This window comes from Cynara cardunculus, assembly GCF_001531365.2.
Source record: "Cynara cardunculus var. scolymus isolate 2C chromosome LG 13, CcrdV1, whole genome shotgun sequence".
NCBI classification, from domain to species: Eukaryota; Viridiplantae; Streptophyta; class Magnoliopsida; order Asterales; family Asteraceae; genus Cynara; species Cynara cardunculus.
This window is the reverse complement of record NC_037540.1, coordinates 15,261,318-15,274,410: the sequence shown is the minus strand read 5'-3', so window position 1 is coordinate 15,274,410 and position 13,093 is coordinate 15,261,318. Positions and strand designations below refer to the sequence as shown.

The 13,093-nt window shown below is 36.1% G+C and overlaps 1 protein-coding gene across 1 annotated transcript; it reads right to left on the bottom strand.

The window, feature by feature from the left end:
* Positions 1-4,278: 4,278 nt before the first annotated feature.
* LOC112525862 (homeobox-leucine zipper protein ANTHOCYANINLESS 2-like) lies at positions 4,279-9,550 on the bottom strand. Its single transcript, XM_025136157.1, has 9 exons — positions 9,374-9,550; positions 9,008-9,234; positions 8,806-8,923; positions 8,013-8,723; positions 7,819-7,920; positions 7,542-7,736; positions 6,671-6,845; positions 5,986-6,353; positions 4,279-4,968 (listed from the first exon to the last, which is right to left on the bottom strand). Exons 1-9 carry the CDS (start codon positions 9,548-9,550, stop codon positions 4,573-4,575), a joined length of 2,469 nt encoding a protein of 822 aa, XP_024991925.1. The 3' UTR covers positions 4,279-4,572.
* Between the last annotated feature and the right edge of the window lie 3,543 nt (positions 9,551-13,093).

Here is a 13,093-nt window from a genome sequence, read left to right as displayed (position 1 = left end):
GATATAGCAAGCTTTCAGAAGTTTAGTGACACCTGATCAAAATCTATTTCTTGTATGAATTAGATTAAGAGGTTGTTAACCTTAAACTTGATTGTTTCTTTTGTATTAACTAGCATTGACTATTCGTTTTCTAGCAAGAATGTTGTGGTTGTGATTTATGTATTGGGTTTTTATAAGTTGTTATTTCCATATTCCTAAGGGTATACAAGTTGATAGAGCTCTACTAAATGAACTAGGTATAAACTTAGGACGTCTAGACTTAAGCTGATATACATGAATAGTCCCTTTGTTATTGTCCCACTAGTACCTCCGGTTTGATTTAGATTACCACCCCACGGTGTTTCTAAATTTGGTGGAGGTCCTCTAATAATGTAATATTGAGTTGCCCCAACTGCTTGGGACACTATTGCACAATCAATTTTAAACGGCCTGATTTAGAGCCACCAAAATAGTTGGGTCCACTTCACCCTTGTTTACGTTCAGATTAGAAGTCCTAGTGCCTCCCCTTGAAGTACAATTACTTCTATTAGCCACATGCTGAGATCGATGAGCCATCTTAAATTGAAAGAACAAAATTATCACATATACCGAATAGATAAAGACAACAAAGCTAATTCAAATAAATTTTTAACCCCATTTCTACCCGACACTCATAGGTCAAATTTGGTTTTCTAAGATCAAACCTAGGGTTTGGATACCACAATTGTAACACTCCCATTCCAATAGAAGTGAGGTTACTTCAAAACATAACAAAATTGTATATAAAGTCTCCAATAAATAATTAAAAACTACAAATAAGTAATTTCAAGTATCTCCCAACAATCAACTAATTCAAACATAAACCTTGACAAAAGCTAGTCTCAAATGAAATAAACCGAATACTAGTTATAGTGGTAATAAACCTCTCGAAATCGCTGGTAATCGAGAAACTGATTTACTCTCCTTCATGAAGTCTTAGGAACCCCCCAGATTACCTGACGTGAGGAAGGAAAAAGAAAACACGGCTGAGCCAAACGCCCAGTGCACAAATATATAAAAATATAACAAAAGTAGTTAATACAACAAGCAAAAATTGAACTTAAAGATATTAGACAATGCAAGTATTAACTCCTAATGAAATGACAAATAACGTAATATGATGAATGACTTAAGATGAGGCAAATCAAGCTCGAAAAACGCATGCACTTGCATATAATCCGATAGGACAAGTGTATTATATATAGCCACACTATAAGACACAAGCTTCAAAAAAAATTGCACTTTAGCTTACTTGAACTGTATCGTACTTAAGTGGCAATCAATGGTTATTGCAGAACAAAAACCGCCAAATGAATAAACTCTTCATAAATATTTAAGTAAAAACAACTTGTATCTATTAGGGTAAACTACCATCATCTTTAGCTCTTTCACCACCATCATTTCTATCTCTCTATGTGGTTGTTGTGCATAGTTAATTGGGTGGGAATGTGATCTTACAAGTCTGCATTCATACTTAGCATATGTTTTATCAAATGATGTTAAAACGTGTGTTTGTTTATGTATGGTGGTTTACAATGAATTTACCAGAGCTTTTGGTCTAACCCTCGTTTTCAAACTAAAATGTTTTCAGGCGAGTATCAGGTTGAGAACGCTAGCTTGGGAAAGGGTAAGTTGTAAACCTCGGGAAGAAGGTTTTTCGGTTACCGGTTTGCAAGTAGGAATGCAATTTACGTTTATTTTAAAAGCTCATGTTGTTAGACTTGGTAAGAATATCAGTTTCAATTAGATTTATTTATCTCGGTTGTGGATTTTGTAGAGATCTTGGGAAATTTCCGTTATGGATTTTCACGGATTGTATGTCGATTAATTGTTTGTTACTGAGGTGATCTTGGATTCCAATGGGTTACATTTAGGGGTTGTTTGGTTCAAGCTCGGAAATGGGAATGAAAGGAATGAAAATGAGAATGAATTAACATTTCCCAACCCTCCTAGTTTAACATGGAATGATAATTTAAGCTTCTGGAAGAATGAACCATTTATATTATATATAATCAAACATTTTTTTTTTCCATTTTCATTTATTACATCTTATTACCTCTAACCAAACATGATCCATTTGTAATCTTTGAACCTAATTCATCGGGGTTATTGACCTAAATAACCATAAGACAATAAGTCTTTTAAGATTTAGCCACCTCAAAGATTTTTTCACATTTTGTCCAGCATCCTATAAATCTGACATTGCAAGCCACTTTTTATTGTGGTTGCAAACATTTCAGTGTGGGGAAAGAAATTTGACTACGCCACAAAAATATTTTTTAAAACCATAAGTTGTCGTGCCGCAAGAGAACACAGCTTTCTATGCTACAAGGTAGGCCACTGCTTGCAGTTCCTCTTTATTGTTTGTTGAGAAGACGTTTGTGCTTTATAGGTTGCATGTTTTCTTAGTCTTTGTACACATCATGTAAATATTCCTTAGTCTTATTCCATTTTGTCTCAAACTTATACAAAAAAACATGGATTTTGAATTGAAAGTTAGATTGCACGTTTGTGTTGCAGAAATGTGGAAGAAGGTAAATGGAGTTTGAGAGTATGGTCTAGTTGATTTACCGCAAAGTGGGGTAATGTTAGACCCAAACATTACATATTGTCACATAAGTAACCAATCTCAAATATGTAATGTCCGGATCCAACATTACCTCACGATACGGTAAATTGATTGCACCATATTCTTACACTTCATTTAATTCTTTCCACGTTTCTCCAATACATACATGCAATATAACTTTTGGTCTTTCAAAATCTATGTATTTTTGTCTAAATTTGAGACCAAATCAAAGAAGACTAAGAAATCGCTACGTTATGTATACATGCAACCTATAAAGGAATGGAAGATGCAGCCTGCCTTACGATTTTAAAAAATATTTTTGCGGTACCGTAAAAAAACCCGCAAGATGCATTCCGGCTTGCGGTTTTAAAAAATATTTTTACGATAGCCTCAAAAACAATTTCCCACTATGAACATGTCAAAAATGTCTGCACCACAATAAAGATGGCTTGCGGTGACATAAAAATAAAAAGCTATTTTTTGATTGGGTCAGATAAGGGGTTGGGTTGGTCCTAACTCCTAATGCTCTCTTTTAATACATATATTCTAATATAAATTAATTTAGAAACATATGTTAATGGGTCGTTTAGCAAACGATTATCTAGATTAGCACTTATCAAGTTATATAGCCTTAATCGGTAAATATGGTAAGGATTAAGAATCTTACACGGTAAGACGAAGGTAATGACCGAGAGTCTTATCCGGTAAGTGCGGGCGACGGCTCTTACCCATTTAGCGTTTATCGGGTAAATTTTTTCATACAATGTCATTTTAATGAACTAAAATCTTACCCAGTAAGATAAATAGTAATGTTAAATTTAACCAGTAAGCGCTTTCCGAGTAAATGTTTAGGTAAACGGCCCCTAAAGGGTCGTTTAGCAAAAGCTTACTGGAAATAGTCACAACATTTACTTACCTTAGCATGTAACATTCTCTATCATCAAAATGTATTGTTGGTAACGTTTTTTACCCGATAAGTGATTACCGGGTAAGAGTCTTCTCACTTGCTTACCAGATAAGCAAGCGTCTTCTCACTCACGTATCGGGTAAGATTCTTGGTCCATTCTATGCTTCTTACCGGATGAGATTATCGGTCCTTAATATACTCTTCTTGTAGGGTAAATGACATCCAATAAGCGCTTACTCAGTAAACATTTGGTCAACAACCCCTAAGCATGTACAGTTTCTTTACCTCGATTATGTTTTTCTTACACAATGATTCTATTTCTATGTTATTACTTTTCAATTTTTATATATCTCTTTCATACACTTGTTATAAGTTAAAAGTCTTTACAGAAGCAAACGTTAACGTTCTCCGATCAACATCCACATACATCAAAATATATGACATATTTTCGATTTATTAAAAAATGATGATCAATTTCAAAAGATATAATTTTGTGAAACTTGAAGGAAAAAACAAAACTCAACCACATGGGTGGTGTTTGATTGGTTTGAGCTTGGCTCCAAAGGTCAAAAGTACCTGGAGCTTCCAGGTTCAAATCCAATAAGAAATAAAAATCTCTTTGTGGCCACGGAGGTTCAAATGCGGTGACTCCGGACTATCTGCAAAACAGATGGTCGTCCTAGGATTAATCGGATCGCATAGCATGTTGGATATCCAGGTTAATAAAAAAAACAAAAACCCAAATGTAAAACATGCACACAAGAATTTTGATGAAATAAAAGCAGCATTGCAAAGAGAAAGAAGTTCCCAACTCCATGCATACAAATCGAAAAACCAAATAACAAGAGAAGGCAAGAAAGCTGAGTTCACCTCACAGGTCAACTGAGTCAATACCCGAACCACAACTGCTCACCGCGGTTCGTTCTTGACTCAAACCCCAGTTCGTGAGATCGAACCCAGCCCCACCCCACTCTCCTCTTCCCTACAAAACAAAATCCACACCATCGGTCTAGTTCCAATGAAAAAAGAACACGAGATCGAAAACAGAAACAACCATAGATAGATCCCATCCATCTAGCTACTGATCTGCTGCATGCCTTCCTTGTTGATTAGAGTGCACCACCTCTTTGATCCCTTGAATGGTTCGAGAAATGAGATTGATCACGGTGTTGATCGACTCCATTGTGAGCTTGGATGATGGCAGATCGTTGACCAATATCTGGAAACCGACCGTCAGAAGGGACCCACCTTCGGATCCGGCTTTGGTAACGGGTGCACCTGATTCAGCCACACAGTCGGGCACTATGGCAAACCCCGATGGCAGGAGAGCCACACAGGATGAGTCGCCACCGTTCATCACAACAGTGATCGACTGTACATCCACAGCTGCATATACTATGAGCGATCCAGTCACATCTGTCGTACTTTCTTGAAGAACCAGCACCGTATTCTGATTTGCATTAGCACCCGTAGTCTTGTACATGCAAGAGGAAAACAAACCATTAGAAGTTGAATTATCATTTCCAAACCGACACTAAAACAAAATTGCATCTGAGACGCAAAATATGTCCAAATGTCATAATAGGCTGCTTTACAAGACTTAAAATTTATAGGATCAAACAATTGTATCTGTATGTCCTATATACAAGTGTTACAACATAATGTTATGACGTCTTTGGGCTTCTTAACAAGTTTTTTAAAACACTTTTGAAATAAAGTGTCCAATTAGCATTTTTGTAGAGTGTCACATCTTTTTATATGACATGTCATATTAATAAGACGTTTTACTTCAAAGTTTTCCAAAAGAACTTGTTAAGACGTCCAAAAGCGTCTTTTCAACTTCTTGCAACACGCTTATATAGGTGGCACAATTGTTTTATCGTTTATGCACAAGTCCTATTAAGCAGTCTATTAGAACACTGTTACTCCTCAAAATCAAATATTTATGGAAATTTATTGCAAATAAAGCATCAAAGACTTTTCTATATGTTGTACTCTTTTATAAACAATAAATGATCATCAAGACTTAGCATCAAATTCAACAAAAGAACAGACACTTATAAATAAATCCAGTTGACCTTAGAAGTCAAATATGTATAATTTTTTTTATTAACCTGGATATCCAACCCGTTATACGAGCCGACTAATCCCAGGTCGACCACCTGTTTTGCAGATAACCCGGAGTCACCACATTTGAACCTCCATGGCCACAAGGGGATTTTTATTCCTCCTTGGATTTGAACCTGAGACCTCCTGGTAATTTTGACCTTTGGAGCCAAGCTCAAACCAATCAGGCACCATCCTTGTGGTTAGAATTCAAATATGTATAATTTGCAACTATAGGTGGCTGCTTTTTAGTACCAACATATATAGAACATATGTTATATAAGGTTTTATTTGTTTATATCTTTGTTGATGAATATAACCTAAACCACATACGAGCTCGTAAACTAGTAAACGGTAAATGAAAGTTAAGTTCGTTATTACTCACATTGGCTCGTAGAAGGGAGATGGTGTTCGGATTGCCGAGATCTTGACCTTTGGAGAACCGAATCATGTTTTGCATTGCGCTGCCATGGGACAAGACGTCCCATTGGCTCCTCAGTTCTTCGTTTAGCATCAAAGCGAACAAGCTTTGATGTGGCATCGGCATCCAAACGGACATAGTAGCACTCAAAACCGCTCCAGAAGGATCTCCGGGATTATTCAAGCTCTTACGGATCATAATCTTAGCCGCTTCGGCAGCATTACCAATCACCTCCCACTTGTGACCACCAGTTGCACAAACCCCGGCACAAAAGTTAGCCGTCATCCGCTGTGCAAGGCTTGTTAAACTCCTTCGACCACCCGTAGATAGCACTGTTCACTCAAGAGAACGTATGATCAGTTTTTAAACACCTAGATATCAAAAGATCAAAACCGACACTAATTTGAACTCATAAGCTATTGGCCTTTTATGCCAACAATGATGAATCTTGGCAAGAAAGGCCAACTACAAATGCATAAAAATGCCCAACTCCCGGTTAAAGCCCGGCCTTTTTTGCTTACTGAAAACAAGCTTTGATAGAGTCATGTGCATCTATCTCTAAGGCCAACAGTTTACCGATAACTGATGGAGTAAAACATGCTATCGGGCTGATAATATGGAGATTCTAAGCATATCGGTATGAACCCACCTGGACTATCATCGATGGCAGCATCAGACGACATGATGGTTGCTACACACTCGCAATGCCTTTGAAGCGTAGAAATCCATTTTTGAGCACCGAAACCCAATCCTGATCTAAGCAGTGGACGATACTGATGGTGAACCACGCTCTCATCATATTCTGTATGTTCAATCCACATCACCTGCATAGATTAAACTTCAAGATTTACGATCATTCTCATTAAGCAACATTCTTAATTTGTTCGTCTTCAGTTCAAATCAAACCAAAACAAATGGAGAACGACGCCCAATCAATCGTTACGTGTGTGTTTAATGCTAAATCTTGAAGACCCGAACTGTTCATCAACTATTGGTACAGATTTCAAGATTTCGTTTCCATCCAAAAATCGCTTAAATTAAACCGAAAATGATAAAGAAATAACATGTTATTGATCATATTGTTTAGTTCTCGAAAGCCGAAACGATGCGAAAACAGACCACATCCAGGCCATACGTAGCCTCGTGGTTCATAAACAACAATGATAGACGGAGTGGTAAGTACGGAAGGCCAACAAATGCGCTATATAATATAACTCTAAGTCGCAAGAAACGAGGCTTATTTTCTTCAACTCTATCTATAGATATATAGTCAGATATGTATGTATAGGTTTACTAATATTCATTGGGATGGATAATTTCATGTAAAAGAATCAAGTAATATTATAAAATTGATGCCTCGATTTACAGAATTCCCATTTAAGGCTGCTAAACCAATCTACAATACAGTTAAAATTAGCACCAATATGTCTAAATGTGTTGATGTCATATAAAGCCGATATTGTTATAGTACGAACTCAGTATTTTCGACACAGAATTACAAGGTTTACAAAAGGTTTTACCTTCGAGTAGCCGTTGGGCATATCATGCACGATACAGCCGGAAGGAAGTCTCCTAGAAATAAATCCTTCCCTTCCAGCATCAACAGATAAATCGACCACCGCCCATACGCCCTCGGCTTGCTGCCTGCAGAATCGAAGAAACCGCACTTGACGAGCGGGTACTAAAGGCGAAACCAATTGAATCTCGGCTTGCATCTGTAAAAAGTTGGAATCTTGTTAGCAATTTTGGATTCTCAATTGCGATATTTGGGGACGAAAACGAAAAACGAAAGCTTACCAGTTGAACAACCCCGTTTCTTGAATCGCCGGTGCCACCAGAAATCACTTCGATTGTACTACTACTTCCGATAATACCAAGAAACATATCTTTCCATCGATTCTGTATAAAACAAACAATTTCGATCACAAAGGGTTAACATAAAGATCATTTATATAAGTTAATGAATATGAAAGATTGATTGATTGTCATACGGCATCGAGCAATGCCTCCACAAGAGCCAAGCTGTTGATCATCACCATGCCACTAGCCCTCGAAGCCTCGGATACGTATCCGTGTGGTTTCATCCCGAGACAAAGAGGAAAAGTCCTCACATACTCATCTAAATCGAGGACTTCACCCCCGCTTTCCATATTCCCAATCCAGAGTGGGCTATTAGCCTGCCCAAGTTTCATCAGTTCATCCATGGCACCTAAAGCAATCTCTAAAAACACATTCTTTTCATATGGGATATCGATACCCCCACCACCGCCGCCGCCACCACCAGCCGCCATCCCCATTCTTGAAGGCGACATTAACGGCAAAGCATTGGAGATCCCGTTGTTATAGTCAAGTCCCATGGGCAATCCCACATCCATTGGGTTTAGACCCCCATAACCATTCCTTCCAACAGCGAGTTCCAAGTTGGAATTCGCCATTCCGTGAGGCATTGAACCACTGAACGACGATAAAGGCCTGCCCAAAAACTTATTGGCGAGAATAGATATCCGGCTGAGCTCGTCTCTCAATCGGGCATTCTCAATCCTAAGATGGTGTTCGTCGATAGATATGTCTCCAAGAATCGCCTGCCCGCCACAATTATTGCAGACCGGAGCTCGTATTGCTTCTTTCATAGCTATATTCTCAATCCGCAGCTTATCATTTTCTTGTTTCAAAATTGCATTCTCATGGCGCTCCAGTTGGGTCTAATTAAACAAACAATATAATGTTAGTTTGAATCAAAGATCCCAAAATAGATGAATATCAATAAGCACTTAAGTGATAAACCTTCATTTGAGTTCTTCTGTTCTGAAACCAAAATTTGACTTGCTTGTTTTCCAAATTCAGCTTCTTTCCAAGAGCCAATCTTTCTTTCTCATCAGGGTGAGGATTATCTTTGAAAGAACTGTCACACAAAAACAAGATCATAATGCATCAAAATACCAAAATAAATACATTTTAAAGTAAACAAAAATAAAATAAAAATTACGCTTCAAGTTCTTGAATTTGGTAGGGAGTATGGCGATGATATTTCTGTCTCCTGCGAGAACTGGAAGAAGGGCCAGTTGGGACATCTTGTTCATCGCCAGATGCACCTTCTAAATTATCACTTCCACCAGACCTGCTTTCAGATCCATCTCCCCTAACCCTTCCAAGATTTCCTTCAAAGTTTTCCCCAATCAAACCAATTTCTCCAAGTCCTTCCATCTTGGGCTTCTGTCCAAATCATCAGAAAATATAATAATAATTAATACCCACAAAAAAAAGATAGAGAAAACACGCAAATATGAAGTTACAAAAAAGAAAACACAAACCCACTAAAAAAAGAATGCTAATAAAAAGGGAGAATGCATACTAAGGCAAGGGAGAGAGATTGTGAGTTGTAGATAGGTTGGGGAATAGTTGAAGTGATGAGATGTGGTTGAGAAATGGGAGCCCTATGCAATGGCATGTTGTTAAAAGAACCATCAGCAACCACCATTCTTGAATCCCCACCACCACCACCACCACCATAAAACCCCCCAAAACTCATCAAAGAGAAATGAACTAACCCTTTTTCTCTCTCTCAAAAAAAGGAACCAAATCTTTAACACACTATCAAATGTTTAGATTCAGTTTTCTCACAAACCCAAATCAAATGTGTATGTGTGTGGGGGTGTGTAAGTAACTCTAGTCTCTTAAATTCATTATTCAACAACCAAAAGCCACAAAAATTTAAGACTGCCCAAAGGGGTGGGTACAAGACAACCAAAACCCTTACTCCCTTGTGTTAATTCCCACTCTCAAAACCCTAGACTCTGACAGAGAAGAAAGAGAGAGAAGTTGACCGTTTAGCTGTCATCTGTGAAGATGGCCCCATTTAAATGTACGAAAATGAAAAATATATCACTTTTTCAATACAACCCGCAAGAAAAGAAAAGGGCTAAAAAGAGGTAAAAATTTCAAAGAATCAAATTTGACTTTTTGACACCTTGCAGATATAGAGAAAAAAAAAAAGGCCAGTTGACTCCCCTTTTCTCTCATGGAAAAACACCCACTCCAGTCCACAGAAAAGAAATATGAAATTAGAATCTTTTTATTGTTTTTTTAATCAACCTAAAAACAATAAAGTAATCAACAGAGCAGATAGATACAAAGTTCCAGATTCGTGGACCTCCCTCGAGTTTCTTTTATTTTCTTCTTTCTTGAGATCAGGGATACACAGTAAAACACCCAGAAATCACACACACACACACATCTGACTGAAAGCAGAAAACTGAAAAAGCTTCAAATCTATGGCGGATGGGGTTAGAGCTGACTTACACAGTGGCGGAGGAGGTTAATGAATCAGTGGCTGTTGGGAAGATAAGACTGATTTGGGATAATCAAGAATTAAAATTAAAATAAACCCTAAAAGAAAGATAAGAATGGCTGAAAACCGGATTGAATGGCACCCATAAACCTAGGTTTTGGAAGAGTGTGTGATTGGGATCTATAAATGGGATTTGAGGGGTAGGGGGCGCCTCTGGTTCGAGATGTCCGCCAACGTTGGATTTTCAAACGCGTGGGTGATGCGCGTGGTTTTTCATTTCTAATCCATATTTGGTATTTTTTCTTGCATATCATTATTGCAATTAAAATCATAAATAAATGTACAAGTGATCCCACGTATATTCGTTTAACTTTTCAAAATAATCATCACAAAAACCTTGTTATATATTTTTTAAAATTTCGTAATCATTTTTTTACTAATTTTGTAAGGATTATTTTAATATTAAATTATATTCCGTGTTAAATTATTGTTATTTTTTACTTTTCTTCCTAATTTGGTATTTGTATTCCTTTTTGCTAATTAACAAAAGATAAGATAATATTTTGATCGATTTTACCTACTAAGTATTTGTTTTCGTATGCGACTGATACGAGATGGGGTCGTTGTAGCATTCTTTTATTTCTTGGGGTTTTTATATACACATGTGCATTAATGAATAAAAAGACGTATGAGCATTTGTTGTTATTTGTCATTATGTGTTTATATGTGTATGGAGTTGTTTGGTTATGGCTTAATGGGGATGTATAGGTTGTATAGCTTATTCGGTAAGCCATACAAATATGTTCAGTGGTAGCGTAATCAACTTGGTTTATTCAGTCAGTTAGATGAGGGGTATTCTTTACATTTAACCCTAACTTTTTTATCCATATGCCCATCTTATATACGTGCTTCTAGACTCCTTAAAATGATTTCTTTCGATCAGCTAGATGAAGATTGCATCTTCCGACTCTCCTCCTCTCTTCTTCGACTCTCTTCCATGTCACCTCTACTCTGACGCTTCATTACATCCGCTCAACCATCTACATCTGCAATATAGTGGGTTTTTGAAGCCACCTCAACCCCTACAGCATTTAGGTCTACATTTTTCGATCTAGGTTAGCATCTGGGTCTAATAGAATGTAGGTCACTGATTTCAAGACTTTGAGACAAGTTAAGTCGTACATTGGATGTGATATTGATAGGTTGTACGATGGATGTTGAATCAATGAAAATGGCGATAACATTGTGTCTACTTTCTCCTTTGCTAACCATTCGAAGAAACATGTTATCTTATGCATTCACAAATTTATTACATTCATCAAAGATGGAATTAAAGCAAACTCGGAAGTTTTGAGATAATGATTTTCGTATGAGGCATTCGTATTTCTTGCATAAAAAGTTTTCAAGAATATGCTTTAAATGCTTGATTGAAATTGTTATGGTGGTGTACTTGGATGTGGAATCAATAGATACTGTTGTTATCTCTGTTAATTGTTCGTTTTGATTTAAAAGAACACTTAAATTGGTGTTTAATATAAACTGGATGTAAAATAGACAGTTCTATCATTCAGACTGTTTATTCAACATAATAACGAAAATACAACTTAATTAGCCTAATTAATACATGTAACTAAATTCATACGTGACTTGATGAAAAACCAACCGAATAACCCTAAGTGATTGTTCTCGCAGGCATTCAATATGTATGTATCAAGGGGTGTTCAGGTGTGTAAAATGAAACTAATTACTGCAACTTGAATAAGGAACTGAGATGATTATACGATTATGAATTTAAGTCAGGAATAGTAATATAATTTTATGTCTATTTTCAAAAATCATATTTACCGTAACAAATTTCTTCTGCTTCGACTATAGCTCCATTTATCATCGAAATCATAGTCAAACATGTTTCACATCCAAATACCTCCTTTAAAACATGAACGTGTGTAATGAACACTAAAGGCTTGAAAATATTCATATATGTTTGAATTAATAATAAATCGATCTCATCAATATCAATATCTTTATGCAAATAAATGTGCACATGAATAGATCACATTCGTACAAGAAAATATTTGATACTCAAATTAATTTTCCAAGGCATGCTAACATATGGCAGAGACTCACGTATTCGTATGCGTATGTGAGTGCGAGTGTGAGTGTCTGCGTGAGCGCGTGCATGAGGCATATGCACATATTTACGCGCCTCTATGTAACGATAAGATAACGTATCTAATTATGTGTACTTTTGTTTATGCCTATATGTAAAAATAAGATTCTTTTATTATTGTTAGTATGCACTTTTAACGGAATACGAACGATGAGAATATTTATATTCGATACAAATATTTACAATTATATACATGATGATAAAAAACCGAAATGTATCTGTTTATGTAATTAAAGAATGATGTACAAAATATAATTATTGTATGTATAACTTTTTTGCATATATCCTACAAAATAATCTAACTTAACACATAATTTTATAAAATTAACTGAGATAAATTATATCCATACTTCCTCCTAAAAAAATCCTACTCTTTTTCATACCCCTTTTACGCTAAAATACAAATAATTCTTAAAAACAATACGATATTATGATTCTTTTTTTAATTATTTTTAATCCTTTGATATTTCTGTATTACTCCAATTACTTTTCTATTTTTTGACTTTATACCTTAATTATATTAGTTAGTTAATAATGTATTAATTAAAATACGTGTTTTTCGTACTATAAATTTAATTAAAAAAATTAAGATTTAAAGAAATTAAAAATAACCT